The sequence below is a fragment of the Maniola jurtina genome, chromosome 10, assembly GCF_905333055.1.
Source record: "Maniola jurtina chromosome 10, ilManJurt1.1, whole genome shotgun sequence".
NCBI classification, from domain to species: Eukaryota; Metazoa; Arthropoda; class Insecta; order Lepidoptera; family Nymphalidae; genus Maniola; species Maniola jurtina.
The window spans coordinates 696817-718000 of NC_060038.1; the positions used below are offsets into that span (position 1 = coordinate 696817).

Here is a 21184-nt window from a genome sequence, read left to right on the forward strand (position 1 = left end):
TAATTACTGCAAGATAAAGGCAGTTTGGGGGCCAACTATTGGCGGTAACGGGCACGATTTGGCAAACGAGTTTCCGGCGTATTTATCAATGTCAATTGTTAACTAGTTAAAAATATGTGAACAATTGGCTGGGGAACTTTGGGACTTTATCCTTACAAAATTGTCTATAATGTGGTCTGGTTGGAGGCTTCGGCCGTGGCTAGTTACAACCCTACCAGCAAAGCAAAAACTACCATACCCCTTCCAGGTTAGCTCGCTTCCATCATAGACTGCATCATCATTTGGTGACTTTTTTTGATGTAACATCCGTTAGGTCAATTTTTTTCGTATAAAATATAGCCTATGTCACCTAGACCTTTAAAACGAATCAACTGACACCTCATTCATCAAAATTGGCCTAGTAATTTATGCACTACGGTGGAACACACAGAATCTGGATACAAACATACATACCTACATACATAGACTGCTAAAATCATAACCCTTCCTTTTGGCTTTGCCGTAGTCGGGTAAAAATACTGCTCTTAACTCTAATCCGCCTGTAAGCGTTAGCCATAACTATTGATATTTTTTTCGATTTTGCAATCGAGATCACTAGTCTAAGTACTTGCCGACAGCATAACAATAGGTTACGTAATAGAAAATTTAGGAACAATATGCGGACGTTAAATAAACTATTGATCAACACGCTTAGGAGCAGACTTGGTACTATTGTGGGGGAGTTATGCATACGATACACTTTGAGGTACAGTATAATATTCACTTGCGTCCGAATTAAATAGTAAGTGAGAAAGAAAGAGAGAAAATGCGTTTATTTGCTGTTGGTGTCACAGATAAAAACAAAGCATACAAATGTACATTTTCATCTGTGACACCACCCCAAATGGGTGTACAGCTCAGCATTAAATTATCTTGCATCACATGCGTTAACACACATAAAATGCAGGATGCTGATTTTCAGCTGTGACCCGGTATATATTTTTGACCAATTGGTCCAATATTAGGGCAGAAAAGAACATTGTGAGCTATGGTGTCTCCCTCTCAATGGGAGAGAATGCTTTTCGTGCTAAACATATATCAATCATCGAATATAAAGCTAGGCAAGGTCAATGGCCGTAGGCTGTATTTTACTATTGGATTACTATAAGAACATAATTAAAGTTTTGAGTAACAAAGTATTGTTTCAAATCAATTGACCTACACACGAAGTCCTTGGTTCTCAATTTATTCTCTTACACAAAGGTAGTAAGTTCTTAAGGACTTCCCTGGCACTTGCCTATGAATACGATAAATATATTATGATGGTACCTACCTCCCTGGACCATAAATAAGCGTTGTGGTCTCTTAAGTGATGGGTTGATTCCCGGCAGCCGGCAAAGGCATTTTAAGAATTCAAAACAATTCTCTAAATTGTACTTTCTCTTCTGAAATGAGACCCGTTCTCAGTAGTAGGCCGGTGATGGGTTAAGATGATGATGATAACTGTCATACGTTCATCTATTTTTAACCCCCGACCCAAAAAGAGGGGTGTTATAAGTTTGACGTGTGTGTCTGTGTATCTGTTTGTGGCATTGTAGCTCCTAAACTAATGAACCGATTTTAATTTAGTTTTTTTTTGTTTGAAAGGTGGCTTGATCGAGAGTGTTATACTCCAAGAAAATCAGTTCAGCCGTTTGAAAGTTATCAGCTCATTTCTAGTTACTGTAATCTTCACTTATGGGGGGGTGTTATAAATTTTTAATTTTCACTTGTGTTATATGTAAAGGACATAGGTATTGTAAGACGAGCCCTCTAGTACGGCAATACCCGTAAGCGCAAGATCCCGGGTTCGATTCCCGGTCCACAAAAGCTGCGCTTTAGTCCGAGATTGCTGTCCTACTGCGATTTGCATGATAAATCACAAATAATGTCGATAGCCTTAGTCGACGACAAGCATAGAGAAATCATAAGAACCGGAACGAAATCGAAGTAGGTAGGTACCTATAACCCTACCTACCTATTATGTAAGATTATTATTGATATAAGATAACTCATATTATAATATTTCCTGTGTGGTTGACGTACGATTTCCCGATGAAGCTCAATACGAGTATCTCGATTGAATAGGACGGACTGAAATTCGAAAGTTGGTAGATTTCGGTGGTAGAGTACGTTCTCGTACCTGCCTAAGTATGCACCTATGTTTTTTTAGGGTATCTCCAGAGAAAAAGGGAACCTTATGGGTTCGTTATGTACCTACTTCGTTGTCTGTCTTAAGCCACTAAAGCTTTTGCACCTTTCATCGAGCGGTGCCGGTCTGATGCTGCGTAGAAAAAAATAAAAGATTGGAAAGATCATGGCCAGGCGTGATATGTCACTTCAATAATAAACACATTTTACATACACACGAAAAATAATTGACCTAAAATTTAAAAACCAGTACAGTCTGCAAATAACGAGAAAGTAATTACTGTATAGTTAACGATAAGGGTTTGGCCATATTCCACCACGCTATGGCCAAGTTCGGATTGGCAGGCTTCACACACCTTTGAGAACATTAGGTACCTATGTAGAACTCTCAGGCATGCAGGTTTCCTCACGATGTTTTCCTTCACCGTTAAAGCAAGTGATATATTTTAATTACTTAAAACACACATTTAATTCCGAAAAGTTAGAGATGTGGGGTCAAATTCAAATCGTTAATTTAAAGTAGATACTACTGTACACTATTTGATTATTGGATTTGTAAGATATTAAAATAATAGTGATAAATTAGTCACTTAAACTTTCAGAAGCTACGAGGATTCCAAATTCCAATCGAACCCCTGACCTCGCGGATGGGAGGCGGACGTCCTAACCACTAGGCTATCACGGCATAATTAGCATACCAATCCAAGTTCCGACTTAGCAGACAGCTGATTCAAAAGTTAAAACAAATATTGTTAGGTCTGGTCGGCAACCGCCACTCGCGTAGAAACGTTGGTGCGGTTGGCTGTGTCAAATAACAAACTTTTTTTACGTGTTTTTGCGTGCGCGCGTGTATATTTTTTATTTGTGATATAATTTTTTTTAACCATGTGGCAAGTTGTGGTAAGTTAGCGTTATTTATTTAATTAATTAGTATACATAAATTAAAAAAAAATCAGTTTGCACGGTAAGGTAATCAATGGTCGAAGAACTTGATTTTTTTTTTCTTCAGTTTTTCCCGCTAATTTCTGATTGTTGTAGTTTTGTTTAGTAACGTGATACATATAGCTATTAATTTTTTTATTTCAACTGGCAAGAAGTAGGTATGATACTTTCACGAATTTTTTATAAATTAAATTTCAGTGAGGCCATGTTTTCATTGTGTTTTCATGAAGTTTTTACGAAACCGATTTCAGTGAACATTTTAACAGATATTTTGTTTTATCCTTGTTTCTAGTTTTATAGTTACGTTTTAGTTTTAATTAATACAGAGGAAAGAAAGAAGGAAGCCATTGCGATGTGTTTTTTAATTGGTTACTTCTCTATTATGAATGAGTAACCTAGACTGAGTTTCTCTACTATGTAGCGCGAAGTACCTACCTAGTACCTACGTATGATTATGTACTTATTATTTAAAAGATGGTAATTAAGTATATTAAACAACGGATATTATATTATATAAATAACTACTCAATTAAAACACAAATCAAGTTGTCAATTACACACCACTCATCATTAAAACGAAAAATAATATTATAATCTTTTGTGAATATTTTAGTTATGTTTTATGATTAATAATACATAGGTAATTAAGTTATCTCGCTCACGAAGAGTTTCGTGCCTACCATCGTTCAATAAATTTTATATTTATTAATTTTTTGAGATTTAACCACAACCTCTGTCCTTATTTGTCGATCTCTGTCTGTGTTTTTGTCTGGTGGGAGGCTTCGGCCGTGGCTAGTTACCTACCGGCAAAAAACGTGACGCCAAGCGATTTAGGGTTCCAGTACGATGCCGTGTAGAAATCGATCAGGGTATGGGTTTAATGAAACTGCCATACTCCTTCCAAGTTAGCCCGCTCTCATCTTCTGCATCTGCTTCTCCACTGCAACTGCATGACCACACTTATCACCATCAGATGAAATCGTAGTCAAGGGGGTAACTTGTATCAGAATAAAATAAAATTACCTCACGGTTCTTGGTTTTATTTTTACTTGTGCTCTGCCTTTCATAATGCTAGGTCAACGGGAAGTAACCCTTTAGGTTTTGATTCCATTTGACAGACAGACAGACAACAAAGTTTAAAAAAAAAAAGTGATCCTATAAGGGTTCTTTTTTTATATCTGGTGAAAATAAAATATAAAAATATAAAAATTATGAAAACCCTATACTAATGATGTGGATTTACCTGCCTATTTTATGAGCTAAAAAGAAAGTTATGATTCGTGTGTTAATTTCTTCGGGACTAGTTTGTATTCAGTTTTACATAATTGTTGCGTCGGAAACAAGTTTGATTCTGTAATGTATTATTTTATAGGTAAAATTACCTAGTTTTATAAATACCACAACCAACAACTTTGTTTTTGGGTTTTGCTTTTACACAGAGAAGGGGGAAAATATGTGTCTATTTATGGTTCCGTATTCGAAGGATACCAACGGGACCCTATAATGCCTCCACTGTCTGTCCATCCATCTGGCTGTATCTCGTGAATCATGAAAACGAACCGATTACGAATTACGCCCTAATAGGTAGAGCTTTGAAATTTTCACGGAATGTGCATTTCTATTGCCGCTACAACAACAAATAATAAAAATTTCAAAATGGCTTCTATGAAAATTAAAAAAATTGGCTAAGCGCGAGTTGGACACGCACACAAAGAGTTCCGTACATAATGAAATAAATCACACTTAAATTTTCATGACGGCCATTTTGAAATTTTCTGTCCGCCTGTGGAGGTCGCCATTCCAGTAGGCACCTTGGGATCCCAAAATAGATAAAGAAGTAGCGAATAACGACGACTCAAATAACACAGTTAGGACTTTCTGTGGCTAACCACCACAATTTGTTATGCCGCGTGCGTATTGCTACTTACACCGTATATCGTACCTACCTAAGTATAGTTTTTCTTACGAACAAAATTATTTATGACGAAGTACGTTATGAATCGGTCCCAAAGTAAAAAGCCAGCCAAGTGCAAGTATTTTTTCTGACATTTTTCACGATAAATCAAAAATTATTATGCATAAAAATAAATAAAAACCTGTTTTAGAATGTACAGGTAAAGCCTTTTCATATGATATCCCACTTGGAAAATTCTTACTTTGGAAATTTAAACGCATTTATTTTTTCATGATGTAACCACAAATGCACGGTTTTCGGATTCTTTTCCTTTACTTGTGCTATAAGATCTACCTACATGAAAAATTTCATGATTCTAGGGCAACGGGAAGTTATACCCTATAGGTTTTCTTGATAGACACGACAGACGGACGGACAGACAGACAGACAAAGTGATCCTATAACGGTGGTATAGGAAGGTACGGAACCCTAAAACATGCTTAACACACACACACACACGCACCGTAAGTGCTTTTATAAGTCTGAAACGAAGAATAAAAATAAATAAATATAAATACGCTCTAAATCGTGGGACGAGAGTGAAGAGACCCAAACATGATAACTGTCATTGATGTCTCATACTCCACATTCCGCATGTGGCAACGGCAGATTCTGACGGCGGCAAGTAACCGGTACAGTAATTAATGTGATACATGATCCGAAAACACAGTAGCAAGTGGCGGCCGGTATGTTAGTTATGTAACCCACATTTACGTCTCATCGGTTTCGGACGATAAACCTAGTTCTGACCGTGTTTGGAAAAGTAAATAAATTGTTTGCCTTTTTTAAAAGATAGTCAAAGTATACCCAAACGAGACTTAGTTTAAAACAAAACCCGATCACTCATCTTAACAAACGCTGAAATATACTAAAATTGTTTTTCTGTCGCTTGGTAGCTACCAAGTATAGGTACATAATCTGCATAGGTTACCTACCTACCTACTTGGGGACTAAGAAAGATTTTTGAAATCTAAATGTACGCGATCCAAGTCGCGAATATCTACTAACTATCGTTATTACCTACCTTAATTTTTTATTTTTTCATTTTCAACACATCACAATATTTTTTTATGAATATTAGTCATTCGTAGGATCAGTTGTGACATAACTTTATTCTCTAGAGCATCAAAACATGCTAATGAGCCTAATCCTATTAAAATACACTTTCTATTTTTATGACACAACATATCTATTATGAAAGGAGAGAAAATAAACCATAAGAATTCTACCTAAATAATATATAGGTCTTATTATGAAGCTGTGCAGTCAAATATAACCTCTATAAGGAAATATTATTATCATCACCCATAGATGGGTATAAATTACTTTTTATCCCGGAAAGTCAAAGAGTTCCCAAGGGATATTAAAAAATCTAAATCCACGCGAACGTAATCGCGGGCCTCTTCTAATAAAAGTAAAGTAAAATATGCTTTATTGTACACCAAATTTACATAGAAACTTACTCAATAATAATCAGATTAACCTATTTTTCCAGGTACTAGTACTAACTCTCATCGCAACCGCAAACTCCTACACGTCAAGACAGCACCGTCCATACTCCGCAGCTTCCGAATCACAGATCAGTTTTGCCATCGAAAACAAATACGACGACACCGGCCCAGGGGCTAAAGGGCGGGAGTACGCGTACAAAACCTACAGAACCTTGGAAGATGCCCTAATCAACTACCTAGATGACCCTAATACAACACTACCTGAACATGAAAGAGAAAAAGCTATAAATACCCTCAGACTACGAAACCCAAATCAGGTCATCTATAGCAGCCCTAAGCGACCATTCCCGACTGCCGAAGAGTACAATACTTTCACGAAACAATCTGTACCAACTGTAAATTCATTTAATGCACCAAATAAACAGATCTTCCAAGTTTCTGATAGCGATTATGGATTGTTGGACCTAAAAGGTGTGTAATATGTTGGTATAGATAATTATGGGGTTTGTCGTTATTGCGGCTATACATGAATATAATTCCAGTGTGCCTGTCTGTGTGTCTTAACTTTTCTGGCTCAACCACTCAACCGAACATGACATAATTTGAAATAGATAGATGGACATCTTAGTGACGGATATGGGATACTTTTTATTACGAAATAGGTATAATAAAAGACTGCCCACAGAATTCGCGCGATTTCTAAATAACCTAAATCTAATATGGAAAAACTCGCTGCCATCAGCTGTGTGTTATAATTTATAAACAAACTACAAATAGGTATGATAAGTGGTGTAGAAAAGTCATCAAAAACTGACTTCAAAGTAGCTTGACAAGAACTGATCTAGTGGTCCAAGTTTTTGCCCGGATTCTAACTTTTATGCTCATTAGATTAATGTATGTACCGAGGTGAGACAAACTTGATGGTTTAAACAAAGTATCGAAATTGGAATATTTTATTCAAAACAACGCAATCAACTTTCTCTAGTAGAAATGGCACATTCAAGAACTTTTTCTTTCAGGTTTTCAGCTAAAAGACGTACCACAAAGTTATCAGAAAGAGAGACTGAACGATGGGTACAGTTACCAGAATATTCAGTCAGCCAAGGGTATTCCAATGAGCGTAGCACAATTTACGAGGGGATTCCAGGGTCACGAGTCTACGGTGGACAATCAGTTTGACCCCAATCCACATTACAGCTTCTCCTACGGTGTCCATGTGAGTACCTACCTATAAATTAATATTTTTACGAATAACGAGCAATGGGGCAGGCAAATCATATAATATGATCAGGGTACCCGTAAACATTGCAAATGTTTGCGGGCACCCTACGGACCTATGGACACCAATGAAACCACGATGACTAAGTACTGTTTAGGAATTGATCCGATCATTGAATAACGCCATACGGAAGTTAGTGGAAATTTTGTCGAAGACAGTTGGTTCCACAATTTGTATGTTGGTGGATGTTTGACGGCAGCGGGTGGTCGAAGTGCACTAAGTACCTTTGAGGGTGAAATTGCTTTCGGTGGCCTACGTAGCGGTTGTAGAAAACGGATTTTGCAATTAGACAGTTTCCCAAATCATACCTCGTTATAAGAGCAAGGAAAAATGTAAAGGAAGTGTTAGTATTTGCGATGCTCGTCTAAGAAATACCTAAGTTTTTAAGAGCTTGGCGTTACCAATATGATTTTGACTTTTAGTGTCTTAAAATCCCTCTGAACAATCGGGAATGGCTAGAGCATTCGAATTAGGCCATAAAGATGTTAGAACCATAGAAATAAGAAGAACTAATTACTAGTACACCTGAGCTTCTTTGGACGCTTTACTTAATTGTTAAAAAGGCAGCTCGGTGACAGAAGCCGTGTGTTAATAGCCTAAAGTTAAAGTAAACTACGATTATTTGCGACATCGATGTTAGCGTTAGCACGTTAGTTCGTCTTAACTCTTAACGGAGTCGTCAACTTAATCCCTGATACTAAGTAAATGTTAAATACTATATAAGGTACTACTTCTATTAACTAGATACTAAGTAGATGTTAAATATTCCTCAGTGGAAAGTTTATCAACCTAAAATCTGTATGTGCTGTAGAAATTACGTGCAAACGCCGTCTCTGCCGTCAGAACGATTAACATAGTGATAATACGGTTTTACGGTTCCTTATGTCGCAAATAGTAACTAGTCAAACAAATATTATATTATAAGTGACTGGTATGATTTTAATAGGTACACAGGTCTTGTGACATTTCGCAGTACCTAGAATTTCATTTAACAGACAAATCACTCTATTATAGTATTTACACGACTACTGCTAGAAAAACGGAGTTATCAGGGTGTAGATCTGAGTTTATTTATCCCACCATAACTTCTCAATATGCCTCTAAGTTCGATATTTATTGTAATAGGATTTTGCCTCGGATATATCTATCTTTGTATCACACAATTAGTTATACAAACAAATACCATTAAGCAAAAAATATTAAAATCACACACAAATATTAATTCTATACTGGTGTCTTGGTTGCGAAATATTTTGTTCAGTTTTTGCGTACTTTTTCATAATACCTACCTAAGTATATATTATTTTAATCCAGTGCATTATTCGAATATGCCAGAACAATCTCTTGATAACTATAATATTATAATCCAGTCAAATAATACTGTAGCCGTGACTTTTACAAACTATGCTTATGCTTATCCTTATTTTGAAACTAAATGTCAGATCAGTCTCATCAGTCTATACATTGTCTTGGGTAGAGTTAATCTTTCATACAAGATGATTACAGCCCGAGGATTAAGTACATAATAGGTATGGTATATTTTAGAGCTGATACTCCTGATAACAGATCGTATAGTAAGATCATCATCAATCATTGATTTATCGTGCAAAATGCCGAAAACTCGAAAATACCCGAATACGGAACCCTCGGAGCGCTAGTCAAACTCGCACTTGGCCGGTATTTATTTAAGTATAACGACTAAGAACCAGAAATGTCGCATGTACCTGCAAATAGCCCAGACGAAGTTTAGCGAGAGTTTTTTTAATCAAAACGCGAGATTATCAAACGATAATCTTTAGCTACCATTATTTTTTCTATTTTACTCGATATGGTTTAATAGATTCATATCTTTAATTAGTGTTTAGATAGCATCGCATTGTTTTCATAACAATTGTTATAATAATATAATTGTTATAAGTATTTATTTTTCTTACAATGAACAGCAACAATGTGTCTATCGCGTAGATGATGATATCAATATAAGTAGTAAAACTGGTAATTGTAGAAAGTTGGCGAGTAACGTGGAAATAAGTAATTAGTCAAGAATCATGATATTATAATTTTACGCGCTTGTACTTATATGAATTATTGTAAACTTAAATTTATATAACGGCAAATAGAAACTATAATAGGCTCGCTCGAAGGGTTCCTCACCATCATACAAGAAATAACTCTTTTATTTATATATTATCGTCATCATGATCAACTCATTGCTGACTCACTACAGAGCACGGATCTCCTCTCAGAGTGAGGAGGGTTTGGACATAGTCTACCACGCTGGCTACGCGCGGATTGGCAGACTTCACACCTTTGAGAATACTATGGAGAACTCTCAGGCATGCAGGTTTCTCCTCACGATGTTTTCATTCACCGCTAAGCAAGTGATATTTAATTACTTAAAACGCACATAACTCTGAAAGTTAGAGGTGCGTGCCCGGGATCGAACCCCTAAGCTCAAACGTTTTTTTTTTTGCTATTGTATCAAGTGGGATATCAAATGAAAAGGGAAAAAAATTTGAGTGCATAAATATAGTAGGTACAATGTAAAAATACACCGAGCCACAGAAAAACAATTTTCCTAGTTTTAGTGCTGTTTAACTTTACTAAAAAAAATGTAGTTAGTAAAATTAACAAGGAAGCGAAAGCGAGCAGTTTTTGTCGGGTATGTATTATATTAATTGGCCAAAAAAAAAAAGTCTTACAATATCACGTTCTATCAGTCAGTTATTTTGTAAAAAAACAATCGACCTTGTCGTTTATTACGACTATTAATATCTCGCAGTAAGAGGTTCCGGGTTCAAACCCTATCCTAGATAACAGATTTAGGTACTAGACAAGTTCTACCTACATTTATTTTAGTCTATTTTGATCTAGATTATAATATCTATTTTTAGTCTAGGTACCTACCTCACAGTAATTGTACCTAGGTGTTGTCATTATACCTACTATTCAATTATATTATTGTTTGGTAAGGCTAAATTTTTTTTGTCAAGTATTGACAATTAACTATCGAATAATTTACGGCACCTATAATATTCATTAGGTAGCTATGTTCCTATTCAGTAATATCCATACAAATGCAATTTAATTAACCGTGAAAATAGGAATATTAACTAATAGGTCTTAAGTAGGTACTATTATAGAATTTAACAAAAAACCGATCAAATGCGAGTACAATATTATGTAACTATTATTTTATTTTCATTTATATGGTGGAAATTTTACCAAGTACCTAGGTCCTAGGTACTTGATGTTATAGCAGAAATAGAAAAACACACTCCGTGTTTTTTTTTTAAATTTCAACTCTCTATCTATCTATCGTTCATGAGATACAGCCCGCTGACAGACAGATAGATAGACAGACGGACTGATAGACGTATGGATAACGGAAGCTTAATAACAGGGTCTCCTTAGCACCGTTCGGGTACGGTACCCTAAAAATTAGACTACTTATTTTACTTATCATCTCTGTCAATAGCGGATCGATACAGAAGCAAATAGTTGCAATCATTTGACGTCATCCGCATGAAAGCTTGTTTGTTTGCATCTGTGGTTTGCATAACGACCAGTATCATATAACCAAACAATGCTTCATTCAGAGTGTGCATTGAACCGCATCGCCAATCGCCGTCCTCGAAGGTATGAGTTAATCCTTGGCGTCCATTAACTGAAGTACCTACCTAACTCATCACTGTGGCGAATCCTTATATCTGTTGTCTTGATGCGGAAGCTTGCTCGATGCAACATAAGTAGCTGTAGTGTTAAACGTCACGATCCCCTACAAAAATCCTCCATCCACTCTCTTGTCCATTAAATCCTTCGGGCATTCCAATGTTTCGATAATGTGATAGGTTAGGTAAGTATGCTACCTACTCGTACCTTATGATCATGAATCATGTAAGTCACTTTACTTAGTTACTTTTTTCTCTTCTGGATTCAGGGTGGCGTAAGACCGTGGCGTTTGGTAGTCCCTACAAGAGACCTTTGTCTGGCAGTGGGCATCTATCGGATGATAGCTTTTTTTTTAAATAAAAATAGTGAGCAAACGAGCAGGTGGGTCACACTGTCGCCCATGAACATTTGTAGCACCAGAGGAACCGCCAATGCACTGACAGCCTTTCGGGAATTTGTTGATCCGCCCCTTGAATAACCTCGTGTTATAATCTAGCGGGAACAGATTCCACAGTTTGTATGTGCGTAGACTAAAAAATCTGGCAAAACGGGCGGTTGAAGTGCACCAGGCACCCAGATGATAGCGGACATGTTACAGATGTAACCCAAAAGTTTGATTATATTAGAAGTAGGTACAGTATCCGCGAGTTTACGTGAAGCATGGACGAGTACTCAAGTACTCACCTTGAACTGATACCTATATTCATTCACAGCGCGATCATTTGCAAGGCCGTTACCGGAATACACTTATAAGGTGAAAGTTACGACTCTAGGGTTACCACCTACCACCTCTGCTGACTTATTATAACAACTATAGACATCATAGATGCTATTGAATACTTCAAATAAAATTTTATAATTAAGTAAGTACAGCTAGATTGGATTTAGGTTTTTAAAATCCTGTGGAAACTCTTGAATTTTTTTATAAAAGTAGCCTACGTCACTCTTCAAGTCTTTAACTACATATATCCGTGCAAAGAATCTCGTCGATCCGTTGCTCCGTTGCGTCGTGATTGAAGAACAAACCGACAAACAAACACATTTTCACATTTGTAATGTAGTGATAGTCTAATAATAATAATTAATATCATATACTTAGAGTTTTTGTGAAGGCTCTTGTGACTAGTCAATATTCTAGCACCAGTTTAGAAGCACAATCTTCTGAGAATCTGTTACGAACATCTCAAAACAGAAGAATTGTCTTAGAACAGAAAGCACAGAAGAATAATTATAATTAATTAGTGATAAATGCAAACTGAAATTCAGAGGTAGATTGAGTTGATTGGCCTTTTTTAGTATATTTTAGCTAATAGCGCATACTGAAGAAAAAAAAGAACAAAAAATTCTTTTAGTTCTGTGGAATTCCTACCCAGTAAATTCTTCGGTGCATATTTGAAATTTTTAAGGACGCTACGACGACAACCCTGTCCGTGAAAGTAAATATGAACGGTTCTGCATTTTGAGCAAAAAGTAAATACAGCTGATTTTATCCGTCTTATGTAAGCTAAAAGCATATTATTAACAGCTCGTAAATTGCATACGGTGCTATTAATAGGAAAATTTTAAGCCATTTTTACATTAAGGCAATAAAACACTAAATCCTGAGTTCATTATAATCTAAAGACTGCATCTTCACTTAACCACCAGAAGAGATAGCAGTCAAGGGCTAACTTGTATCGGGATTTAAATAAACCGGCCAAGTGCGAGTCGGACTCGCGCACCGGGCGACGGTTCCGTACTCGGATAGGTATGTCATCACTCATCAACATAGCGTGCCTTCTTTTAAACAAGTTTGCCGGTCCTTTTCTACCTAAAGCCGCCTCTTTAAACTTTAGGGAACTAAGCACTGTATACCCCTTCATATCGTTCAACCTTTTCTTTGGAAGTAGGATGAACACCTAAATAATCACACATCAGACGAATTTTACAGCTAATTTAACAGCTAAGTATATGACTAAAATCATATAATATTATATACTTAGATATACTCATAACCTAGTTGTACATAATAATATTCTAATACTTATCAAGATGACCCCACGTAAACATATCACGGTTTTCGCGAATGATGTCAGTCAGTCAGTTACACAATTCTACAAAAATAATCCAGATCAATGTCGGGTAATTACTTCACCATATTTAAATTTTGGACTAACTCATAACAATAGGGTCATAATTGGCAAGGACGAATTTACGTGTCGTTTTATACATACAATATACATTGCGCAGGCGTCTGCATACTACACACTAACTTGTTATTTATTACAATGTTCACACGGTATAATATATCTATTATGTATATTTCCTCACACTCCGCCACTGAGGTAGATATTATTAGTTCAAAGCACTTCGCGTGGAAATTATAGTTCAAAAGGAAACAAAAGGGATACTCTGAGTTAAAGAGCCTAAAAATATCTTCTTCATTGTCATCTCAATCCATCGTCGCGCCGGTCCCTACTAAGTACCGGTCTCTTCTCAGAATGGGAAGGGTTTAAGGTGCCCACGCACCACGCGACGCGCGTACGTCACTGCCGCGCGGCGCGGCTGGAGAGAATATCGTGCGGGGCGCTGACGCGACGCGCAGTTCCGCCGCAGTGCAGTTGTGGTGCGTGGGCACTTTTAGTCTACTAGATGGCCAAGTGCGGACAAGTACCTTTGAAATCCAAAAATTAAAATAAAACTTTTCAACTTAGACCCACCTATCTGTTATCATCTAAATTATTTTGATAGCTGTGTCATATGTATATGAAATTCTTTAATCTTTACCTTACCTAAGTATTTTTCACAATTTTTCATAAATTCAACCATTATATGTAGGTATATGGGAAGGCACTGGCTCATGCTCCTAAGATACGGGATTTCCTAGTTTAGAGGCCAGGACTCCATAAAAGCTATAATATAATATAACCAATTTTTGATTAACATTAATAAATCATATATTTGTTCATGCATTCATTGACATATGATTGTGTAAACAAGCAATGGACTTTGTTCACGAAAAATGTATCAAACAACAGCGAATTCACGAGCAAGGTAGGAAGCTGTGTAGGTGTGTCCGCTAGTCGTTAACCGTTACCCAACGCACGATGATTAGTTTTCAATGATTTTAACTTATTACTTTTGCAATAATTCTATTTATACGACAGGCTGAGATGGCAACCGGGGTGGGGACGCACAGCCCTCGCGTTAACCCGCTGCGGGTGTGCAGGGCGTCGCCCCGCCTCATACCCCGATTGCCATCTCAACCTGTCGCATACTATACCTATAATCTAATTATTACTAAGCTGTGATAGCCTAGTGGTTATGACGTCCACCTTCTAGTTGGAAGGTCGGGGGTTCGATCCCGAGCGCGCACCTCTACTCTAAGGTTTCGGACATATTAAGTGCGTTTTAGGCAATTAAATACCCCTTGCTTTTATAGTGAAGGATATCATCGTGAGGAAACCTGCGTGTCTGAGAATTCTCCATATTGTTCTCAAAGGTATCTATGTGAAATCTGCCTATTCGCACTAGGTCAGCGTGGCGGATTATGACCTAACCCCTTTTAATTTAACTTTGAGAGGAGACCTGTACACAGTAGTAGGACGGCCAGGAGTTGATCATAATGATGATGATGATGATAATGAATCTTAATTGCTGTATTTATATTAGTAGCGATATCTCAGGAATGGTGACCCGCTCGGCATCGCAGGGATGGCTTAATACAATTTTCGCAGGGATCTCTATTTTTTTTGAAAATAATGTAGCTTTCTACTGATGAAAGAATTTTCAAAATCGATTCAGTAGTTCCATTAGGTACTTCCTACAAACAAACTTACAAACTTTACCTCTTTGTAATAATATTAGTATTGAACTCTACTTAGCCGATTTTAATAATTCTTTCACCATTAGAAAGCTACTTTATCCAAAGTAGGTAATAGGTATTAGGAATGTTTACGAGTAGGTCTTATATAAAATTTTACTTAAACGATGCCGGGCGGATCAGCTTGTCTATTAAAAATTATGGCTATAACTTATGTAGGTTAATAGATTATAGGTACATGTACCTATTATGCAAATGGCATATTTTTATTATGTAGTGAGTAAGTATTAATGGTACCCACGGAATAACCTTGATGTTAATATGGTCAATATAAACTTGGTCCATGACTATTTTGTTGCCTCTACATTTTTTGCATCCATAGGTACTTACCTTACTACATGTTTGTTTATAAACATTCAATCTACCCATGCAAAAAAGCGTATACGTATTTCCTATATCGATTTGGATAGGATATGATACATAGGACAGATTTACGGATTAAGAACTTAATTAACCTATTACAAAATACAGTCAAAGGTTATTAAATTATAATATTTATGTACTTAATATAAATATGATAATAATGTTATTAAAAGAATATTTATGTACTTATTATACCTAAATATGAAAGTGTGTTTGTTTTTTTGGTTGTCTTTCAATTACTCTGAAACGGAAAAATGGTTCGATGTGAGTTTGTGCATGGATATCATATTTAAAAATCTGAAGAGCTATTTAGGTTATTTCTTATATGCCGGAAAATCAAAGAGTCCCCGCACGAATTTTCAAAAACCTAAATTGCTTGCATCATCCCAAAATAAAATCCCATGAACCATGGGCCATGGCCCACTTTTACTTTTTCACAACCCATCAATCAAAATTTTCATAATATACCTAGAGGGTGTTATATTGCATATAACATTATACCACACCTACCTATACGAAATATTAGGTTTTTATCGATGACAAGGTTACGCTTAATTAAGCATCAAAACATTGAATATCTTCTTTCATTAATCAACTTAGCAGTGATGGCATAGTGGTTAAAATTTCGCCTTGCTTATAAATCTAAATATACATATAAAAGGAAAAGCTGACTGACTGATCTATCAAAGCACAGCTCAAACTACTGGACGGATGGGGCTAAAATTCGATATGCAAATAGCTGTTATGAGTTATGACGTAGACATCCGCTGAGAAAGGATTTTTGAAATTTTGATCCCTAAGGGGGTTTGAAATTTGTGCAGTCCAGGCAGACGAAGTCACGGGCATAAGCTAGTACATAATTATAGCCTATAGGCTATGTCCATCTGGAATAATGTACCTTTCAATTTGTTGAAAGAAATTTTCAAATAAGTGGTTCTCCACATTAACACATACTTACTCTCTATAGGATAATATTAGTAGAACGAAACGCTTATTCTGACCGTATTGAGCGGATAATTTCCAAGAACAGCCAATTAAGGATAAACAGTAGTCCGATGCGAAGGACTAACAACTCTAGTGTGGAATGAAATAAGTGAAATACTTAACACGGCCCATACGCCACACTTAATTATAGTTATTAAGGTCATACGAAATCAATGTTAATAAAAAACGGCGATTTTATTAGGGTTGTCACCAAAATAATTATTATAGATGGTAGAGGCAAGTACATATATAATATTATGCAGTTCATCTAGTTAAACCGCACCACATTTTATAATTTGAGGTGAAAATGATCCTCTTACAATCCTCCAAGATTCTCTATCTATGTTCCTATGTCAAGATGGATATGGATGGATGGATGGTTTTCACAAACTGGATTAATTTAAGATCTTATCAACATTTTGCTCGGGAATAAATCACTATAGTTTAAAGTAAAACAGAGACAATGATTACATTACCTTAGTACCTACCTGAGTTTATAATTTTTAATATTTCAACATTAATATAGATAAGTAATTACAACCTGGCTTTTGACTTTGATTGCCAGAAGTAGGTACGATACATATTATTAAAATAGCAAGTGACAGCCCTATACTCTGTAGTATTTATTGGTTTTCATAATAAAATTAATTGCTGTAACTAATTTGGATTTTATAATGTAGACTCATATTTTTAATACCATAATATTACACTCTCGTTTGTAAATATGCGAATTTTAAATACTTTATTATATAAAATGGTTTTATAAGTAAGAAATTTAGCATTTTAAAGGTGTTATGGTAGGCTATAAAACTTATATAAATGGATACCTCCTTCTTAACGCTTCTTCACATAAGGTATAAGAATGTTCATAACTTATAGACCTAAAATGCTAGGGGCTATGAGAGTGAGGCAATAGAAAGTGCACCTGCGTGCACTATAATATTATTATGTCCCGCAGGCCGCCATGGATGAAATTCGCTTGGGGGCACATTATATTCCTTCACCTGGTTTCTCCTTTCACCAAAAGTTACCTGGTAGAGATTGCTCTAAACAATAAGGCCGCCTTTGCATACAATTGTTTTTTTTAGTTTCTTTGTTTTGTCTTGATTATTTCATGTTCTGTATGCAATAAATTTGTCTATCTATCTATCTATCTACTTATATCGTTGAGGTATTTTAGCTTGAAATAATAGGTAAATTTGATGTTTTCAGGACAAGCGCACAGGCGATACGAAGTCAGCACACGAGTCGCGTGCAGACGGCGTCGTGAGAGGGTTCTACTCGTTCATGGACGCGGACGGGAAGCAGCGGACGGTGCTCTACACGGCGGACGACAAGGAGGGCTTCAAGGCTAAAGTACAACGCACACTGCGAGACACCCAGGAATAGACAGGGAAATGCTGAACAAACATCATAAAAAATATCAAAACTAATTTTCTAAATTTCCCTATTTAATTTATTCTGTGTTACAAATTTCCTAATTATAGTGTGAAAACTTGTAACAAAGCGTCCAGGCTTCATCTACACTTATTGGTGTCAAATGTTACCTACATCTTACGTGGTCAATAACCTATTAGCGTCATACAACCCTGTGCTATATTATATTCAATTAGCAATATTAAACCGGATAATTCTTTCTTGGTCAGAAAACTATAGGCATGCCAAAGTGGTAGGTAAGTACCTAAGTACTTACCTATGTCACTTCATGCTTTTATATTATAGTAGGTGTATGTATAGATGAGTGTATATTTTCATCCTTGTAAATAAAGATTTGTTTTCAAGTTTCTACATAATATTATATAAATCCTAATTTTTTACTTTTATAATATTTTTAATAATTAATTTGTAAATAATAATAATAATAAATAATTAATTTAATAAAATAAATTAATTCAATGCTATTATTGTATATACTTGTACTAGGTAATAAATTATACAAATTTAAAAAGGTATGAAGTTTTTTTAATAACATTAGCATATTATAATGATAAAATTACAACCTGTAAATCCATTCCAATATCATCTATATCTGCTAATAATATTGTAAGGAGGAAAGATTTGTTTATTTGAAACAATTTGTAAAGGATAGGTAAACTCTGAAACTACTGAATCGATTTTAATAATTATTTCATCATTAGAAATCTCTTTATCCAGTGGTGGCAAGCTATGTTATCTGCATAATGTTTATGTATGTATATCAAATTTAACCCGAGCGAAGCCGGGATCAGCTAGTAAATTATAAGTGCGATAGTGTGTGTCTGTCTGCTTGTCATCACCTTTTACGGCCCATCCGTTTAACCGATTATAAAGAAAGTACAGACAACGCGGCTTGCATTCTGGACATGGTGGTAGGCTACTTGATTTCTTTGTAATCAAAGAAATCCACGCTAACTCGCTGTTGCCATGAATCATCTAGTATTTTGTAAAAATTAAAAACGCCTTCTAAATTAATTATAGCAATTAAGCACCTGCCATTATAAAGTATCTCTTTATTTAGTAAAAGTTCCATGCATTCACTTCAAACTTGCCCCAGTCGGAAATATAATCCGGGATCTCCCACTTATAAGACACCACTCACCACTGCGCCAGGGAGGTCTAAATGATGATTGAAAAAAAAACCAACGTTATCATGAAGTTTCTATTTTTCTGCTTCTGTCAATTTAGGTAAGTAAGTATACTTATTAGGTAGGTATAGCCTGACAAGGAATATAAAAATCTTGTTCCATTTCAATAGGTACTTAGTATATAGTAATTCGCAATATGGCGAAGTTTTTATAAAATAAAGATTTTTCATTTTTCTGGTCAGGCTACATTCCGCCCATCTTCAATAGGTACTTAGTATATAGTAATTCGCAATATGGCGAAGTTTTTATATATATAAAGATTTTTCATTTTTCTGGTCAGGCTACATTCCGCCCATCTCCAATACAAGGTGAATACAAGGGATTATTTTTCGGCAGAGCTACTGTATGTCGGATTAGCCGATGGCCATTATGCTCAGCTGTCAGTTATCACAACAATGGCCGCCGATCTTGCCGCCAATAACTCTAAGCACCTCGTCCCACAATCCGCATGTCACAGATCCTTATCCGGATAAACAGGTTAAACACCACCGCTTTTGAGATGACACCGGATTTTAACTGATAAAGTGTTTTGGGGTTTCAATTATCCTATTTAAAAACCGCCCAACTGCGAGTCGGGCCTCGTTCTTTTAGGGTTCCGTACATAATTATGTTTTGGTCACAGCTTACAAACTACTTTATTTATTTATTTTTATATTATTTGGTTATCGTTTATCGTATTCGGTTATCGTACGTACCTCAAAAGGATGAACGAAACCGTTATAGGATCACTTTGTTGTCTGTCTGTCTGTCTGTCTGTCTGTCTGTCTGACCGGCTGTCGTGTCTGTCAAGAAAACCTATAGGGTACTTTCCGTTGACCTAGTGGCAGGTAGGCAGGTCTTATAACACAAGTAAAGGAAAAATCTGAAAACCGGTATTGTGGTTACCTACTATGCGTGAAAAATCGCTTGTGTAATCGGTGTGAAGACAAAATATAATTTCACCAATTGAAAATGATTTTAAAATGGCAATCATACCCATCTCTAGAAAAAACCAAAAACCACGAGATAGAACACAAAATATACCTACCTATTATGAAGGTCAAAAAGACATCAACGGGTGCGATGCTCTACTTGGATATTGAATACGTAGGTTACCTACTCGTAAGTATATGTACATATTTCACGAATTAACTCAAAAACTTCCTGTGGTCTGTGCTGTGAATGTGTAAATTGCGATAACAATCAAAATCATTTATTTTCAAAGCTGGATGCATTTTTCGTATTACAACAAAAATTACAATAAAATAGGTAAGTAAGGTAAGTAAGTATAATAAGTTTCAGCCACAATATAATGAAAATGGCATTGCCGTACATGAATGAAAAATATATGTTTAAGCAGCTTTTAAAGTTTTCCTTCTCTAAGAGCATCACAATATCACACGCAAATACGATTAGATACTTTTATTTAGGTACGTACTGAGTTTGTTAAATCACGCCTGTATAGGCTGGAAAAAGTAGGTAACTATATCACTTATCAAGAAGATAAAATCAGTATAATGACGTCAATGATATTATTAAATCCTACAAACTAATTACTAAGCTTACTACTTAAAATCTTAATAAAAATTCTAAATTTAGATTTACCTACTACCTAAAATCGACCTTGGAATAAGCCGTATTATATTTTCAACAAGCGGTGATCGGAAAGTTGGGGATCGAATTTTGGACACGCGCACCTCTAACTTTTACATTTTTGGCATCAGCCCGCGAATTCGTCCGCGTGTATTTAGGTTTTTCGAAATCCCGTAGGAACTCTTTGATATTCCTCTATTTTTATTTTTTGATATTCTATGATTGTAATAAAAGGTAGCCTAGGTATGTGTAATCCAGGGTATTATCTATCTCCATTCCACAGCCAAATCTGTCGAGTAGTTTTTACGTGAA

General features: G+C 35.9%; 1 protein-coding gene across 1 annotated transcript; it reads left to right on the forward strand.

Annotated features, from left to right (window-relative positions):
- Window positions 1-2958: 2958 nt before the first annotated feature.
- Window positions 2959-18466, forward strand: LOC123868652. The gene is made up of 4 exons (XM_045911182.1): window positions 2959-3069; window positions 6561-6987; window positions 7536-7732; window positions 17889-18466. The coding sequence occupies exons 1-4, from the start codon at window positions 3055-3057 to the stop codon at window positions 18063-18065; spliced, it is 816 nt and encodes a 271-aa protein (XP_045767138.1). The 5' UTR covers window positions 2959-3054; the 3' UTR covers window positions 18066-18466.
- Window positions 18467-21184: the final 2718 nt, after the last annotated feature.

Coding starts and splice junctions, on each gene's coding strand:
- LOC123868652 (XM_045911182.1), top strand. Junction 6,988..7,535: donor TGGATTGTTGGACCTAAAAG/GTGTGTAATATG, acceptor TTTTTCTTTCAG/GTTTTCAGCTAAAAGACGTA. Junction 7,733..17,888: donor GCTTCTCCTACGGTGTCCAT/GTGAGTACCTAC, acceptor TGATGTTTTCAG/GACAAGCGCACAGGCGATAC.